At 53.1% G+C, this 17,455-nt stretch overlaps 2 protein-coding genes and 2 non-coding genes across 4 annotated transcripts; 3 read left to right on the top strand and 1 right to left on the bottom strand.

Annotated features, from left to right (window-relative positions):
- Positions 1-1,125: 1,125 nt before the first annotated feature.
- Positions 1,126-1,198, bottom strand: TRNAA-AGC (transfer RNA alanine (anticodon AGC)). The gene has a single exon. It is a non-coding gene; the product is annotated as a tRNA-Ala (tRNA).
- Positions 1,199-2,526: 1,328 nt separating this feature from the next.
- On the top strand, positions 2,527-2,616 carry TRNAY-GUA (transfer RNA tyrosine (anticodon GUA)). The gene is given in 2 exon segments: positions 2,527-2,563; positions 2,581-2,616. It is a non-coding gene; the product is annotated as a tRNA-Tyr (tRNA).
- A 1,472-nt stretch (positions 2,617-4,088) lies between these two features.
- LOC101558661 (uncharacterized) lies at positions 4,089-12,323 on the top strand. Its single transcript, XM_055128928.1, has 2 exons — positions 4,089-4,237; positions 9,759-12,323. The coding sequence occupies exon 2, from the start codon at positions 9,764-9,766 to the stop codon at positions 10,364-10,366; it is 603 nt and encodes a 200-aa protein (XP_054984903.1). The 5' UTR covers positions 4,089-4,237; positions 9,759-9,763; the 3' UTR covers positions 10,367-12,323.
- A 591-nt stretch (positions 12,324-12,914) lies between these two features.
- Positions 12,915-15,869, top strand: ABT1 (activator of basal transcription 1). The gene is made up of 3 exons (XM_055128907.1): positions 12,915-13,193; positions 13,783-13,988; positions 14,079-15,869. The coding sequence occupies exons 1-3, from the start codon at positions 12,932-12,934 to the stop codon at positions 14,454-14,456; spliced, it is 846 nt and encodes a 281-aa protein (XP_054984882.1). The 5' UTR covers positions 12,915-12,931; the 3' UTR covers positions 14,457-15,869.
- The last annotated feature ends 1,586 nt before the right edge of the window (positions 15,870-17,455 follow it).

Genomic DNA, 17,455 nt, shown 5'->3' with positions numbered 1-17,455 from the left:
TGTCTGAGAAATAGGATTCTTAGGGAAGAAACCCCAGCTGCAAAGATAATAGATCAAAGAAGGAAAGAACTGTTTGAGGATTTCTTGCATGGGAATTTCTTGCATCTTTCTTCCACGCTCCATATTTTTTTCATCCTTAAGTAATGCTCAAACTTTGGTCTGTATCAGAAATATCTGGAGAGCTAAAAGAAACCCATCTATTCGATTCTTAGTGGTCTAGGATAAAACATTTTATCAAAATAATCCTGGACTGAATTTCTTGTCATAGATAAGGCGCTTGTCTTATCTGAATTTCTTGTCTCAGATAAGGCGCTCCAGGCTTTTCCCTGCATATGTAGACCATATAATGCCATATGCCAATATTGGGTAGCAGCAGAGGTGGCCCCTCACAGAGCCAGGAGGCTACAGGAGAGAGAGTGACCATTAAAGAACACTAAACTCCTGGGGAAAGAGAGCAAGAAAAAAAAAAAAAAGGTGCCTGTCAGAGTCAAGCCAGGAAGCAGGAAAAAAACCGGAGACTGTTAGAGCGAAGTGGACACTGGTGAAGGGATTGATGTTGCAACATTGTTCGCCTGAAACTCAATCATCAATAACCTTGTAATTCTGTAACTTACGGCGGTTCAATAAAAGAAAAAAAAAATACTAAACTCCAAAAGCATCTAGATTTTTTGGCTCTTCACCTTCTCGTTAAGAAGGCAATCATTTGTTCCTGTTGTATGAACTTGAATCAACAGATCGGACACGTGGGAACTCGATGGGGGGAGAATGTGGATGAATGCACAAATAATTGAAGCGGAGGCTTTGTCAACTCTCCTGCCCGGTGGGGCTGCAGGACGTGAGTGAAACGCCCCAAGGATTCACCTTTGCCCAACCCAGCGCTGTGCGAAGACGAAGGAATGTCGGGGGACCGGGATGCTCGTGGAAAGCGAGGTACCCTCAAGCTCGTGGCTTTTCCAGGAAAGGGCCTCTACTCCCGTGGGATGGGAGGCAGCTCGTGCTGTTTCGACTGGTAACGGATAGGCCAGGCTAACCGCTAGTGTTTGGGCTCGTGATCTTTTTAATGGGAGCAAGCTGAAAGCGTTTGCACTCGGAATCACTGGGAGTGAAAAAAAAGAGTCAAAAAAGTGGAGAATGCGGGCATCGATCCCGCTACCTCTCGCATGCTAAGCGAGCGCTCTACCATTTGAGCTAATTCCCCGCCACGCCGCGCCGCTCTTCCTCCCTTCCTCTTCTTAAGGTCGAGCCGCGCGCGGGCGGGACCAGGCGCCCGACGGCCGAGCCCCCGCGGCCACCCGGCCCGGAGACAATCCCGCCCCGCGGCGCCACCCGTTCCCCGTCCTGTAGCAGGTGGGGACGAGACCCCAGGGCGCGTGGGATTTCCCCGACGTGCGGCGAGAGCGGGACGCTGGAATCCTGAAGCCCCGGGAGCCGGAAGGGAACTGCAGGTACACCCGGGAGGAGAAATCAGATTTCTAAGAGGGTTGAGTTGGGCCTTTTGAACAGCACCTGCCATCCCGCACCCCCAGACGTGCCGGCAGTTGGTTCTACTGGGCCCCGGAACTGAAGACACACTTGGCCGCGAGGATTCTCTGGGATTTGCTTCCGTTTCGTTCAAGTCACCGCGTGTGGACATTTCGCCACGAGGGGGCGCTCGTCCCAGCTAGCGTCTCTGGCTTCTGTGAATTTCACTTGGCACCAACACTTTTTTTCTAGGCAACGGTAGTGAATGCGGTAGCCGGGTTAGATTCGGGTCCTTGCAAAACTTAAGGCAATAGTTGCTTCTTTTTCTCCCGGGAGTTTAGGTTTCCAGTGACGCTGGATTGGGTAGTCAAATTTTCAACTTAAGCAGAGTCCCCTCTGTTAAGAGGACTCATCTATTTTCTGCCTTGTGAAAGGAGGTAGGACTCCTAAAACAACTGTGAATTTTTAAAAAGTGTAAGGTTTAAACTTTTAATGACTTCAGTATGATTGTGCAATATAATAAAACATAATTTATCCACTAAGAAAATGTATACACACAAATACTGTAAGAAAATGTACTCAGGCAAAACCAATTACACAGTTTTCTTTATTGGTTATAATTTTCCCGTGGGACTTTTCGAAAAGAGAACTGTAATCTATCTATATGTTTTGAACACTGTTAAGTTTACAACTATGAGATCCTCTTAACCCAGTTGTTTGTATTAAATTCAACCAACTCATGTTTAGAGCAAACCTAGAAACTTCTGAGGGAAAGAGGAGTGAATCAGTCAGGACCAAGAGGCACTTACCATCCACCCTAGCTATAGTATACCTAGGGGAGACCATGTTTGATTTGAGATGTGCATAACTACCCTCATATCTAAAGTACAACATAATTATAAATTTCATGTTTTACATACAAACCCATGGAATTAGCACTCTAAGGAATCTGTGGAATGTTTAATACTTTTTTAAAAAGAACATGAACCTTATCACAAAAACCACCAGGACATTGAATCAGGGATTGTATAATAAATACTTCCGAGAGATAAGCCCTTGCAGAATCCTTCGATAGCTCAGTTGGTAGAGCGGAGGACTGTAGGTGCGTGACTAATAGTCATCCTTAGGTCGCTGGTTCGAATCCGGCTCGAAGGACGATGGTTTTTGAAAACAGGATCTGTACCTATTAGAGTAAAAATCCATTATGTATATAACTCAGATATTTTCCCAAAGAATGGGTCGGCATTTCACTTCTAAACTTTCAGGAGAGGCACAGTAAATTAGATTGCAGACGGAGGGCTCTTTCTGGGAGGTTGTTTTCACTTTTGATTTGTGAAATTCAAACTTTCCAACCTCCTTTTCCTCAATCACCCTTTCCTGTGAGTGCCAATCCCTTCTCCTGCGGGCTGAGGTTTCTCTATTCCACCCTTAAAAGATCCTTGGCCAATACTCAGGAAAGGCAGTTATTCTCCTCCAACCCAATCCGAGGGGGGCTTCCGCAGCGTCTACGCCCGGGCAATAAATTGGAGGACGTTCGGGAAAGGACATTCAGTCCGCAAAAGCTTCTGATTTCCATTGGGTAATCGGGTGAGCCGCGGCCTTTGAGGGAGATGGTGTTGGGTTCCGGGCCCCTGTCCTCTCGGAGGTTTAAAAATAAATTTTCTTTGTAATTGGGATCAATTTCAAACTACACTCCCCGGATTAGAGAATTTAAAATTTCAGCGTCCCCGTTACCCACAACCCCCAATTTACACTCCATCCCAGCGTCTTCATGGACACAGAGCGAACGGATATTCTCGTTTTACCCACTGATGTATTTAGACGAGAGAGAAATCGGGTGAATAAAGGGTCAATTCCTGCCCTCTACCCCTGATTATGTTGAGGACTACTAAACAAAAAGTCGGTTTTATTCCAATTAACACAGAAGGCGCAGGCGGGCGGGCGGAGAGCGCGGGTGGCGCCCCCTGGTGGGCACCCCGGGAATGGCCAGAGCCGGCCTCGGGGTGCGGAGAGCCCCGCCCGCGCCGCGCCGCGCGGAGCTTCGGTTCCCGCCGCGAAAGGAGTCGAGTGTGGCGCACTGGGGCTGAGTCCGGGCGGCGAGACGCGGAGTTCGAGTCTCTCCCGCTTCCCAAGAGGGTTAGGAAGCCGCGAGCCACCGGGTCTGGCAATGTAGACCCTCCCGGATGCGAAGTGAGTTCCCGTTACCCATCAGAACTGGGAGCCCGGTGACAGGCCCGCGAGCAGCAGGCGCGTGACTAACGGTCAGCAACACCCAGTTGGGTTGGGTTTTAGAACGTGGCCCGCCAGGTCCACTGGGCCCCGCGCTGGCGCCGAGCTCCCCCAGGCCCGGGCGAACCATCATCCGAGGTATTGGCCCATCATTTCTTCTCTTTCGAGTGTTTTGTCGTGGAAGAGCTTCCGGGACACTACTCAAGTATGCGCGTGTATTGTAGGGAGCCAGAGCACATGGGGCAAAGATGGCGCCGACATCCGGCTGCCCTAGGTGGTAAACGACCTCCAGAGCGCCCCCGGCATCGCCCCCCATGGGGTGATTGGAGGACAGCCAACTGGCGAGCAACACGTCAGAAGTGAGGGGTCTTCTCTATAAGAAGGATATCGCTCTGAGGGTCGGGGCCTTCCTCCCCCACTCGTGTATTTGTGGAGATCTCCAATAAACTTGCTGCAGAAGAACCCTCAACCGGTGTCGTCTCTCTTTGCTGGCGAAGGGAAACCGAGACAACGCGATTTACAACTGGTGCGAAACCCGGGACGCCGGGTAAGTTTCATTCGCACCCTGGGGAAGGCCCCTGCAGGACGGGGCGGCTCGGAGAGGCAGACTACGGCCTGATTTCGTTGCCAGAGGTCTGCCTGAGACCTAGGGGGTGGCAGCACTCTTTGTCCTCTTTCTGAGTATTGTGCTTTTGTTCTGCTTCTGCTGTTGGGACGCTGCCGCCGCACGTCAGCGTGACGTAGACAAGCAGCCGTGCTTGGCGGACTGAGGGCTCGGAATACGGTCCCAACCATCATGGGGACCGCGCAATCTGTGCAGGAGACGCTTAACGATCTCCTCCGTCAGAGGGACATCCGCATTGCCCGCCGGACACTGCACAGTTTGTTAAGGGAGTAGACCGTGTTGCTCCATGGTATGCGGTCTCCGGGTCCCTTACCCTCCGTTGTTGGAACAAGCTAGGGAAGGACCTAGATGCAGAACATAAGAAGGGCACGTTAAGAAATGGCACTAAGGCTATATGGAAGATGGTCAAAAACTGTCTAGAGGATGAGGCTTGTTCCCTGGTCGTCAGTGAGACTCGGCAAATTTTAGAAAGGGTCCAGGATAGTCTGTCAGAAACCGAGCGGTCGGAAAGATTAGGCGCGCATGAAAGGGTGCCCGATAGAGGCAAGGGCAAGGGAAGGGGGAGGGGAGAGTTCTCACCCCCCCCCCCCACTCGCAACCAAGGAAAGGGGACCGCCCGGAGGGGGCGAGAATGAGGCAGGAGAGGCGGAGGCCGCACCTCCCCCCACAGTTTGCACAACTTGCTCTAGACCGGGTGGGCCGAGGAAAATCTATCCCTGGGGGGATATGGCTGCAGCCAGCCTGAAACCCAAAGAGAGCTCTTCAGAAGACTCCCTTTCGAGCTCTGAAGAAGAGCAAATTCTAGACCAGGAAGCGGCACGCTACGAAGCGGGACACCGCTACGAAGCGGCATGCTATCGCCCCCCTGACCTCCGTAATCGAAACCGAAACAGCAGAGCGCACTTACCGCGCCCTATGCCTTCGGCTCCCCCGCCCCCGCCATAGGCGCGGGGGACGGAAGGAGTCCATGCATCCCGAACATCTTTATTTTCTGCTGACCTGCATAAGCAGATGAGACTAGCCTTTCCTGTCTTTGAGGGAGATGGGAATGGAAGAGTTCATGCTCAGGTAGAATTCAATCAGATTAAAGAGTTGGCAGAAGCGGTCAGAAAATATGGGGCCAATGCCAATTATACCATTTCCCTACTTGAAAGACTGGCCCGGGATAGGATGACCCCCCGAGACTGGCAAGATGTGGCCAAGGCCACGCTCCCCAGTAATGGGAAATTTTTAGAATGGAAAGCCCTCTGGTACGATGCGGCCCAAGACCAAGCCCGTGCAAATCGCAACTCCCAGGAGGTTCACAACATGCATGGACTGCTGACATGCTTACCGGACAGGGAGTGCATGCTGATGATCAAATAAATTTCCCTTGGGGGGTATACACGCAAATCTCCTCCTTGGCCATCAAGGCCTGGAAGGGACTCTCAGCGAAAGGGGAGTCGGGCAACGAACTCACTAAGATTGTTCAGGGCCCCCAGGAACCCTTCTCAGACTTTGTAGCTCGGATGACTGATGCAGCGGCCCGTATTTTTGGAGACTCTGATATGGCCGCCCCCCTCCTTGAACAATTGATTTTCGAGCAGGCCACTAAGGAATGCAGGAGTGCTATCGCCCCACGGAAAGGCAAGGGGCTCCAAGATTGGCTAAAAATTTGTCGAGAGATTGGAGGCCCTCTCTCAAATGAGGGTTTGGCCGCTGCTATTCTTCGTGCGCAGCGCCCCCCTACCTCCGGTCCGCTTAAGGAGAGGACCTGTTTCAATTGTGGAAAACCGGGTCACTTTAAAAGGGACTGTCGAGCCCCTAGGGCCCCCCTCCAGATTATGCTCCCGCTGTGGAAAAGGGAATCACCCTGCAGAACAATGCCGCTCCGTTAGGAACTTCCGGGGCCAATTACTTCCTCCCTTGCACCCCACTGAGTCAAAAAACGGCTTCAGGGGCCCTCGGACCCAGGGCCCGAACAAATATGGGACCAGGTTCGTCAAGGAAGGGCCCACTCTCCAGCCCCCCCCCCCCCCCCGAGTCACCCAACTGGACCTCCGTGCCACCGCCGCCGTCACCATAACCCCAGAGTCTGGGGTGCAGGCTGTTCCGGCTACTCTGTCAGCCAAGGCTCCTCCCGGCTGCCTTGGCATTCTAGTGGGACGAAACACCCTAACCAAACTTGGGTTTATTGTTTTCCCAGGGGTGCTGGATTTGGGTCAGGCCGATTTCACTATTCTCTGCTCTTGCCCCACGGGAACCTTTGTCATCAAAGCAGGCGATAGGATAGCCCAGGTTATCCTTTTCCCAGCTGCTTTTCAGGACCCCAGGCAGACCCGTCCGATGAGAACATCGACGATGAGCCCAGAGCAGGCCTTCTTGGTAGTAGATCTGACTGAGAGGCCTAAGTTAACGCTCACCATCCATGGGAGGCGCTTTGAAGGCATCTTAGACACCGGCGCCGACCGCAGTATCATCTCCTCTCATTGGTGGCCGAAGGGCTGGCCACTGGTGAAGACGGACCATGCGCTCCAGGGCCTAGGTTATGCACAGAGCCCTGATGTGAGTACGCAGCTGCTCCCTTGGCGTAGTGAGGAAGGGAAGGAAGGGACTTTCACACCTTATGTGTTGCCGCTCCCCGTGAACCTATGGGGTAGAGACGTGCTAGTAGCGATGGGCATGGTCTTAACAACCGACTACTCCCTAAAGGCTCAGCAGATGATGCATAAGATGGGATATCATCTTGGCGAGGGTCTAGGTAGGAAATCGAACGGCATAACAACACCTTTACAAGTGGAGGGGCAGACCGATAGGAAGGGGCTGGGTTTTTAGTCAGGGCCACTGGGGAGGAGCTGCCTATTCCCTGGACCACGACATCCCCGGTCTGGGTGCCTCAGTGGCCCCTGCCTATGGATAAGCTCCAAGCCTTGAAGACTCTTGTAGCAGAACAATTAAAGAGGGGATGTGTTGAGCCTTCTACCTCCCCATGGAATACACCGGTTTTTGTCATCAAAAAACGATCGGGTAGCTGGAGGCTTTTACACGACCTCCGTGCTATTAATGCCCAAATGGAACTGCTAGGCCCTGTGCAGCGAGGCCTTCCCCTGCTCTCTGCAATACCCGCTAATTGGTATTTATATATCATTGATATTAAAGATTGTTTCTTTTCCATCCCCTTACACCCTGCGGATCACCCTCGCTTCGCGTTTACCATCCCGGAAATCAATCATAAGGGCCCTGATTCTAGATATCAATGGAAAGTCTTACCCCAAGGCATGGCTAATAGTCCCGCCATATGTCAATTATATGTACACCGTGCCTTGCAGCCACTTAAGATACAGTTTCCTCAGCTCTATGTTATACATTATATGGATGATGTTTTAATGGCCTTTCATGATAAGAACATTCTACAGGAGGCATTCAGAGTCTTACAGGACTCCTTTGAAATATGGAACTTGCAATTGGCCCCCGAAAAAATTCAGTTCTCGGATACTGGGTCCTTCTTAGGAGCTAAAATATTTCCAAAATGTATTACCCCTCAGCGGGTCCATATACAACTGCGGAATCTCCGCACATTAAATGACTTTCAAAAGCTTTTGGGAGACATCAATTGGCTGCGCCCCTCCCTGGGGATCCCCTCGAGTGAAATGGCTCCTCTATTTAAAACTCTGGAAGGGGATCCCGCTCTAGATTCTCCGAGGGAACTCACGATGGAAGGGAGAGCAGTACTGCAAAAGATTGAACAGGCCATAGGCAAGGCGCAGCTAACAAGGATAGATTACAACCTGCCCTGGCAGTTGTGTGTTTTCCCTACAGAGGGCGTCCCCACCGCCGCGCTGTGGCAGGAGGGGCCCCTTCTTTGGATTCATCCCCATGCCTCCCCCTCTAGGAGTATCGTGTCATACCCCGCTGCAGTTGCTGAATTGGCTCTGAAGGGCCTTCAACGTTCTCTTGAACATTTTGGACTCCATCCAGCAAAATTGATTGTTCCTTACACCTCACAACAGCGCCAGATATTGATGGCTGAGCAGGATTCCTGGTCAATCTTAGCCACAGTTTTTATGGGAGAAATGGATAACCATTTCCCCCAGCACCCTCTAGCCCGTTTTGCTGCCTTACATTCATTGATCTTTCCCGTGGTTACTGTAAAACACCCCATACCTGGGGCGACCACCGTTTACACAGATGGCTCCAAATCAGGCATAGGGACCTATTCAGTTAATGGACAGGTGGTCCGTAGGAATTATGGTCCACGCTCCCCACAAATAGTGGAATGTAAAATAGTGCTTGAAGTTCTTGCCCGCTTCCCTGAACCCCTGAATTTGGTATCTGATTCCGTGTATGTAGTGAATGCCCTGAAGGTCCTAGAAACTGCTGGGCTCATCAAGGATCGGAGCCCTGTGTCCCAGATTTTTAGGAAAATACAAAGCTGCCTTTTACTGCGGTGTAATCCCATTTTTATCACACACATTCGTGCACATTCATCTCTCCCTGGCCCCATGGCAATGGGTAACGCCTTAGCAGATGCTGCCACCCGCCCTTTGGTCATGTTGGTAGAATCAAATGAGCAGGCCCGCGCTTTCCATGAGAAATTCCACGTTACTGCTGGAACTCTAGTCCATAGATTCAAAATTACCCGAGAACAAGCTCGGGAAATTGTGACCAGCTGTAAGGATTGTGTTCGGTACCTCCCTGTCAGGAACGTGGGCGTTAACCCTCGGGGCCTTAGGCCTTTACACATGTGGCAAATGGATGTCACCCACGTCCCTAGCTTTGGCAAGACCCAATTTGTACATGTCTCAGTAGACACCTGTTCCGGTGTGATTGTGGCCACCCCGTTAGGGGGAGAGAAAGCCACCCATGTCATCCAACACTGCCTGGAGGCCTGGAGCGCCTGGGGTAAACCTCGGGTGCTGAAGACTGATAATGGCCCTGCGTATACTTCCCAGAAATTCCGCCTGTTTTGTGCACATATGCAAGTCGCTCACGTGACGGGCATCCCTTATAACCCTCAGGGCCAAGCCATGGTGGAGCGGGCACATAGAACACTCAAAACCTACTTGAATAAACTAAAAGGGGGATGGGATCATATAGGGTCCCCCAGAAGCACCCTTGCCTTGGCCTCGTTTGTACTTAATTTTTTGAATTTGGACGATGCTGGCGAGTCCGCTGCTGACAGGCATGTGACACCCCCAAGGGCCTCACCCGCCCTGGCCAAATGGAAGGATGTCCTGGATAACACTTGGAAGGGCCCAGACCCTGTCCTTATAAAATCCAGAGGCGCGGTTTGTATATTTCCACAAGAGGCAGCCCAGCCTTTTTGGATCCCTGAGCGCCTAACCCGCCCCTTGAGGCAACCATCCCCCAATGCCCCTCCCTCTGAGGAGTCAGGCGAAGCGTTGGGAAATGATGGCTCCAGGGTCGATCCCTGAGAGGGACTCTCTTTTCCCTTTTTTCTCAGACACCATGAAGCAGATGACCCGGTCCTTACCTCGGTGGCTGCCCATTCTTCACCTTCTGACCATCATGAGACCAGCTTTGGCCGGCCTGGACGCGCCCGTGGACCCGTCCCGACTTCTGCAGAAGCTGTATGGAGCCCCGTGCGAGTGCCGTGGAGGACATCAGAGGGCACGCCCAGAAAGATTCTCACAATCAGTGGACTGTGGGACTCGGACTGCATACTTAGCCATGCTCACTAGCACACGGGGCGGGTTTACACAGTCCTGGCAATGTGTGGATAAGCCCAGGCTCACTAAACAGGGGGATCCCTGTCCTACAAACTGTGTAATAGTAGACCAGATGAATGCTATGTGTTATACCAGCTATTCTGAATGTACCCTAGGAGGAGCGAGGTATTTTACTGCAAAGCCCCATATGTCTTACGAGGGAACGTTCGGGGGTGACTGGTCAGTCGTCCCCTCCAGCAGAGGGAACCCTAAGTATGCTGCTGCCTCATGCACGGCTCCAGTGGGAAGAGATGCATGCTGGCCCATGCGAGCCCCCTTACACGTTTCCGATGGAGGGCCTACAGATATGGTCCGGGAGGTGGCAGTGGGGCAGCAAATTTAACAGCTGATTCTTACCCAATTTCCTCGGATTGAATATCATCCCCTGCTACTCCCGAAACCCCGGGGCATGGATTTGGATCCAAGTACTGAGAACATTTTGGCCGCCACACATTCGGCACTGAATGTTACTAACCCCACCCTGGCCGAGGACTGCTGGCTATGCCTTCCATATGGTGACTCCTGGCCTTTGGCAGTGCCCTCTTTAGCTTATGACTTCACCTCTCCTGCCAACTGCTCTGACACCCTTCCCAACCTTCCCTTTAAGGTACAGCCTCTTGGCTTTAATTTCAGTCATTGCTCCTATAAGGTTGCTAATAATGATTCTTATGACATTGATGTAGGTGCGCTGTCTACCTCTGGGTGCGACCAGATTATTAATACCACTGGCCCGCTGTGTGCAGGGACCAGCCACATTTTTGTGTGCGGCAGCAATCAGGCCTATACCCTTCTCCCGCAGAACTGGACTGGCTTCTGTGGGCTAGCTATGCTACTCCCTGATATTGATTTCCTCAAAGGTGATGAGCCAGTCCCCATCCCATCTATAGATCACATTGTCCCTCGCCATAAGCGAGCGGTGCAGTTCATTCCATTGCTACTGGGCCTGGGTGTCTCCGCGGCCGTGGGCACGGGTTCGGCGGGATTGGCCACAGCCCTTTCCTCCTACTCCAAGCTGTCCCAACAACTAGCAGACGATGTTACTAAAGTTTATCAATCCATTAAGGATCTCCAAGACCAAATAGATTCCTTGGCAGAAGTGGTACTCCAAAATAGGAGAGGTCTGGACCTCCTCACTGCGGACAGAGGGGGAATTTGCCTGACACTTCAGGAGAAATGCTGTTTTTATGCCAACAAGTCGGGTATAGTGAGGGACCGGGTTAGAAAACACCAGGAAGAATTAGAAAAAAGAAGACATGAATTTTATGAGCGCCCATTTTGGTCGGCTTGGGGGGGGTGTTGCCCTATCTCCTCCCCCTTTTAGGGCCCCTGGTTGGAGTATTAATGCTGATCTCTTTTGGTCCTTGGGCATTCCAGCGCCTAACTCAGTTCATAAAAGATCAGGTGAATGCCTTGACCTCACGCAAGGTGGAAGTGTACTATCACCGCCTGGTGCAAGCCTACCCAGGGGAAGACTCTGTATGATACTTGTACAATATTCTGTTCTGCACCTCCGTATAATACCGTGCCTTGTTTTTGATTGAATCTTAGCAGAGTGTAAGCTGGCGTAGGTGATGATGCTTAGTCTTTTTAGATCGTTTAGTCCCAATGGTTGCTCAGCCTAGGTGGTCTGTCCCCCCGCCGGAGGCATCGCCGCTTTAAATCAAGCTGCTCCGTGCTTTCTTTTATGCTGAGTGTAGCCCCTGCACACTTGGGATCTGTGGATCCATTGCACGAGTTTGGATGCACCGGCAATGGTCTCAGGGAAGGGTGTCAGACTAGATGGTACTGCACTAGGTCTCTCTCCTCCCTGACCCAGGGCGACGAGCCGCTTGCATAGGGCCGCCATCAAAACTTTGCCCTGCCTGGAAAAGCGGACGGCGGGACAGGAGGAGCCTCATCGGATCCTGAAGAGGGACCCGTTGAGGCCACCTCAGTCCCTGGTATCTATACAGGCAGTGGTGTCCGTCGCCCCCTTTCTCGCAGAGACCGGCTCCTTAGTAAAGAGATAAGGGGGAGTTGTAGGGAGCCAGAGCACATGGGGCAAAGATGGCGCCGACATCCGGCTGCCCTAGGTGGTAAACAACCTCCAGAGCGCGGGCCCCGGCATCGCCCCACATGGGGTGATTGGAGGACAGCCAACTGGCGAGCAACACGTCAGAAGTGAGGGGTCTTCTCTATAAGAAGGATATCGCTCTGAGGGTCGGGGCCTTCCTCCCCCCACTGGTGTATTTGTGGAGATCTCCAATAAACTTGCTGCAGAAGAACTCTCAACCGGTGTCGTCTCTCTTTGCTGGCGAAGGGAAACTGCGACAACGCGATTTACAGTGTATACTAATCACTAATCATGTATATTCGCGGTTACCCATGATGGTCGCAGGACATGTCCAAACCCTTAGGGAAACTGCCAGGCTGACCCTCCGTCTCATCAGTGCGAGACCGTTAAAGTCGATATTTAAATGTAGGTAGGTGGGACCCTCCTATTCCCTTCGGTAGTTCACGTTTCAAAAGTCACAATACACGAGAACTTTGTGGCAGGAGGAGTCCCTAAGCACAGAGGCACCCGGTCCTCGGGTAAAATGCGAATCCGCCGGCCGGGACAGCTGCCACCGGTCCCCAAGTAGCTTCTCCAAAATTTTCGCGAGAGCCGGCCCCGTCCGGCCTCTTCCCCGTTCGACGAGTTGCTGGAAATCCCGTCAGATGCCAGTTGTAGCGCGACCAGCCCTGCTCTCTCCGTTGGCTCTCAGGTCAGCCAGGATGTCCAGCCCGGAGACCGCCCCCCGCGACCCACTTCCGCCCACTCCGGGCGACCGCACGGGCCCCGCCCCTCGCAGCGGCCGGTCGCGCGCGGATGACGTCACAGAGCGCGCGGCGTTTTTTCCGGCTCGTCGTGCTTCCGGCACTGGCAAGCATGGCGGCCGCGGAGCCCGGCAGCGCGGCCGGGGACTCGGAAGAAGCAGCCGCGGAGCAGGATCCTGTGGAGGGCGGAGAGCAGGAGGCAGAGGCGGAGGAGGAGCAGGAGGAGTGTGAGGAGGCGTCTGGCGGCGGCCGGAAGCGGGTGGTGCCCGGGATTGTGTACCTGGGCCACCTCCCGCCTCGCTTTCGGCCTTTGCACGTCCGGAACCTTCTTAGCGCCTATGGCGAGGTCGGGCGCGTGTTTTTCCAGCCCGAGGGTAAGTGCTGGGGCCCCGGCGGCGGCCTGGGGACGGGCGGCTCGCGGCCCTGCTGAGAAGCTTCTCGCAGCCGGGCGCTGCGGGGGCAGGGGACGGTGGAGCGGAGCACCCCGCCGAGCCCCGAATCTCCGGATACACCTGCGGATCTTCCCCGGCCCCGCCCCCCTTTTCATTGACCCGAGTCGACTTTGATAGACGGGGCGAGCCTGGATAGCTGGCTAAAGAAATAGCCTCTTAGAAACGGCGCGCGTCACGTCTCGTTATCGTGTCCCAGCTCGAGACGGTCCCTGATCGGCGCCCCCCCCCGCCCCCGTGATCAGCGCCCCCGCCCCTCCCCCGCACTGATGGGAGTTGGGGTGGGAGGGCATTGCGGGTCTGAAATAAGGGCTCGAGCTTTAGCCTGGCGGAGTTGAGAGGGGCCCAGGGGGACCGAGATCGAGTGGGAAGGTGGTCTCGCAGCCCTCCCCCTCTGGGCCAAGACCTGGTGGGGGGATCCTGGCCCGGCCTGGAGACGGGGTGGGGGAGTGAGCGGTGCCGTCGAGTGCGCGCAGCGGGGCCCCCTTGACGCTTGCTGTGTTTGGGCACGTAGACGGGTTCGTGAAGCGCAAGAAGAAGAAGGCGGCGGCGGCGGCGGCGGGCGGGAAGAAGCGGTCCAAGTACAGCAAGGACTACACCGAGGGCTGGGTGGAGTTCCGGGACAAGCGAGTTGCCAAGCGCGTGGCTGCCAGTCTGCACAACACGCCCATGGGCGCCCGGAGGCGCAGCCCCTTCCGTTACGACCTGTGGAACCTCAAGGTGAGGCACCTCTGTCCTGTCATTGCCCCCCCCCCCACGCCCCGTTTCAGAGCCGCCCCCCGTGCAAGCTGTTTGTTTTCCCGCCCGCAGTACCTGCACCGTTTCACCTGGGCTCACCTGAGCGAGCACCTGGCGTTTGAGCGCCAAGTGCGGCGGCAGCGCCTGAGGGCCGAGGTGGCCCAGGCCAAGCGGGAGACTGACTTCTACCTGCAGAGCGTGGAGCGGGGCAAGCGCTTCCTCGCCGCCGACGGGGACGCCACCCGCCCCAACGGCTCCTGGGCTTTCGCCCAGCGCCCCACGGAGCAGGAGCTCAGGGCCCGGAAGGCAGCACGGCCGGGGGGCCGGGAACGTGCCCGCCTGGCCAGCGTCCAGGAACAGGCCCGCTCCAACCGCGGGCTCCTCGCCAGGATCTTCGGGGCCCAGCCTCCCCCGGAGAAGCCGCGCGCCGCCGACTCCGCCGCCTCCTAGCCCAGCGCCGCTTCCTGTCTGGCTGCTGCGAACCGTCCAGGCCGGCGTGGTTTGGGGGCTACACGCAGGGGTGTGAGGGGTTGCGGGATCACCCCTGGCTGTACTCGGGACCAGGGTCCGGCACATGCGAGCGCGTCCTCGCACTGGCCGCCACCGACCCCCTGCCCGCTCTCGCTGGTCCCCACTTTACTCTCTGTCCTGTCTGTCTGTCTGGCCTTCACCTCGCCCCCGCTCTCTCTGGCCCCCTCACTCACCCCCTGTTCCCTCTCGGGCCCCAGGCCAGCTGCTGCTCTGGTGAGTGCCGAGCCTAGATCAGGGGTTTTTAACTCCGGGATGTGCTTGCCGGAGGTGCCTTACCTGTGTGGCCTGAGCATTTGGAGTGAACTTTTCTGTAGGGATATTGGGTGGCAGGAAATAACAGACGACCCTTGGTATGGGTCTTCCATACCACCAGCATGCGACAGCAGCTAGACCCAGGGCTGCAGAGACCATTTGCGGACTGCACATATGCACGTGTGGGCGAGTGGGGTCTCGTCCCCTGCACTGAGTGGCCTAGAGCACGGAGTAGGGAGCAGACCCTGAGCGCGCCCAGGTGTGACCCCGAAACAAGCCTGCAGAGGTTGCTGGAGACCTCCCGGTAGGTGTGTGGGAGGGACAGGATGCGCTGAGGAAGGTGGTTGGCTCTGGAGAGCAGGACCTTCAGTGTATCAGCGTATCCTTTCCTGGTCACCAGAACATTCCGGAGGAGTGAACGAAAGTTCCAGAAGAGCTTGTGTACTCCAGTTGCAAACACTTGGCGCGGGTAGAGTGTTGGGCTCAAACCATGTCAGGGCGGAGGAGGTGGGAGGGCCCAAAGGATGCCCTCCAGGCCCATTTCTTGTGGGGACTTTGCAACATGCATTTCCACAGGAGGAGCTGAAAATTGGGGTGTCTCTGTAAGAGATCTACGGTCTCAATATGGATTAAAACTGGTCCATCTGGAGGTGGTGAAACTTGAAGTGGTACTGTGATGTTTGTGCTGTTCCCCTCACAGTCATCAGTATGATAACCACGTGTTCCTTTGTGAAGTGGATTCATCTACTTTGACTCATCTTGTTAAGATCTTGCTTAAGCACACAAGTGGCCAGACAGTAAAAAATTACAGATAGTACTGCAAATAGGGTGCTGGCCTCGCACCCTGCCAGCCGGGCTCACTGCACCTGGGTTTAGTCCTCGGCACCTGATATACACTCCTTGGTGACTCCTGAAGTCTCCAGCCTTTATTTTTATATTTTAATAGATTATGTAGGATTAGAATTTGACGTTTAGATGATAATCAATTGATTACTGAGAATTAGTTGTTTCTTAGATTCTACCAGCCTGATTCAATAACTAAGTCACAGTGAAAAGAAAATACAATCTTTCATGCTCTGACTGCAAGGCTAACTAGTATATTTTCTGTGTATAATAGCCTGGGCTTATCAGAAAGTTTTTGATTTCAGATACACATAAATTTGAGGAATATGACTTTGACTTTATAGAATTAGAATTCGTGGAGACAACACATTTTAAAGGATTAAACACATTCTTTACTAATCAAATTAATTATGATGAAATGGTTATATGTTAACTTTTGCCACATCATTTTGGTGGATGTATATTTACCCGATTAAACCTATTTTCTCTCAGATGTCACTAGGGTAACCAAAGAGCTTTGTCCTCTGAGCTTACTAATGACAATTCCTCCCCCTTTTTTTCAGATAGTACCTTGAGGCCCCAAGAAACCACATAAAATTACCCTTTTCAAACTCCGTAGTTTAACTAGACTCCATTGGTATTCAACCCTGCAATGCTGATTAAATAACTTTTCAGCTCCCACAAAACACCTCTTTAAAAAAGTTCCGGAGGGGCCAGAGCCATAGTACAGCGGGGAAAGTGCTTGCTGTGTCCGCCGCTAAACTGGGTTCGGTCCCTGGCTGGTTCCCTAGCATGAACAAAACAAAAAGCTGCTAAATACTGTCCTACATAATATCTCTATTATGTCTCACTTATGTTTGAAGCAAGAGATTTGAATTTTCAGAGATCATCTGTCAGATGGCAATCATCTTAACCAGAACAGGGGAAAATACAAGGCTTAGAATACACTTTAGCTCACAGCTTGAATTACAGACTTGTTGAAACCTAAAAATACATCAATATACAGTTTCCTTTAATGGACAAGTTAAAATATGAAAAAAATAAACGGTTTGGCAAGGTAGCTCCATGGGGCCGGGCAGAGGCTTTCTATACGGGAGACTGAGTCGGTTCCCCACACTGCAGAGTCCCCTGAGGACTGCCAGGGGTGACCCTCAAGCATGGCCAAGAGGTCCCTGAGAAACCACAGTGTGCCTCAGACATTAAAAGTCTGAATCAGAAAAGGAATGTGTGTGAGAGAGAGAAAGGGGGGGAGAGGGAGGAGGAGAGACAGAACTTGAAACAGCAATAATGGGTTTATAGAACAAAAACTGAGCAAGGTGCTCGCCTTGCACAGCTGACTTGGATTCGATCCGCAAGCAGCATCAGGAGAGATTCCTGGGTGCAGAGCTGGAAGTAACCCGAGTACTGTGAGGTGTGGGAACCCCCAAAAGAAAACAGTTGAGCAGTTGAGCTAAATACTAGAGGGTAGTAAACAGAAAGTGAGTTGGGGAGTACAGAGGTGAAAGACATATGAACAGTTATAAAATATGCCAAGTGTTGAGCCCGACGGGGATCTACCCAGAACAACACCCTCATCAAAGAGGCCCCAGGAGAGAGGAGAATGGAACAGAAACCTTAGTTGAATGCTCAAGAACTTTACTAATTTGGGTAAGGAAATAAATACCCAAATGGCAAAAAAAAAAAAAAAAAAAAATCCTAAAGTGGCAGTTGGGCCGCCACCCACCCAAACAGCCAGAAACCTCCGCACTCCAGTCTGCCATGCCCACGGCCGCACTCCACAGCTTGGGATGAAACTTGTCCAGAAACTGTTGAAAAACTCAGGT

Source organism: Sorex araneus, chromosome 2 (genome assembly GCF_027595985.1).
Source record: "Sorex araneus isolate mSorAra2 chromosome 2, mSorAra2.pri, whole genome shotgun sequence".
NCBI lineage: Eukaryota > Metazoa > Chordata > Mammalia > Eulipotyphla > Soricidae > Sorex > Sorex araneus.
The sequence above is the reverse complement of the archived record's forward strand: the minus strand, read 5'-3'. Positions and strand labels throughout refer to the sequence as shown.

Excerpts from the sequence above, each read along its gene's own strand:
- LOC101558661 (XM_055128928.1), top strand. The coding sequence starts at position 9,764 with ATGAAGCAGATGACCCGGTCCTTACCTCGGTGGCTGCCCATTCTTCAC.
- ABT1 (XM_055128907.1), top strand. The coding sequence starts at position 12,932 with ATGGCGGCCGCGGAGCCCGGCAGCGCGGCCGGGGACTCGGAAGAAGCA. Across the intron at positions 13,194-13,782 it reads CGTGTTTTTCCAGCCCGAGG|ACGGGTTCGTGAAGCGCAAG; the intron begins GTAAGTGCTGGG and ends TTGGGCACGTAG. Across the intron at positions 13,989-14,078 it reads ACGACCTGTGGAACCTCAAG|TACCTGCACCGTTTCACCTG; the intron begins GTGAGGCACCTC and ends TCCCGCCCGCAG.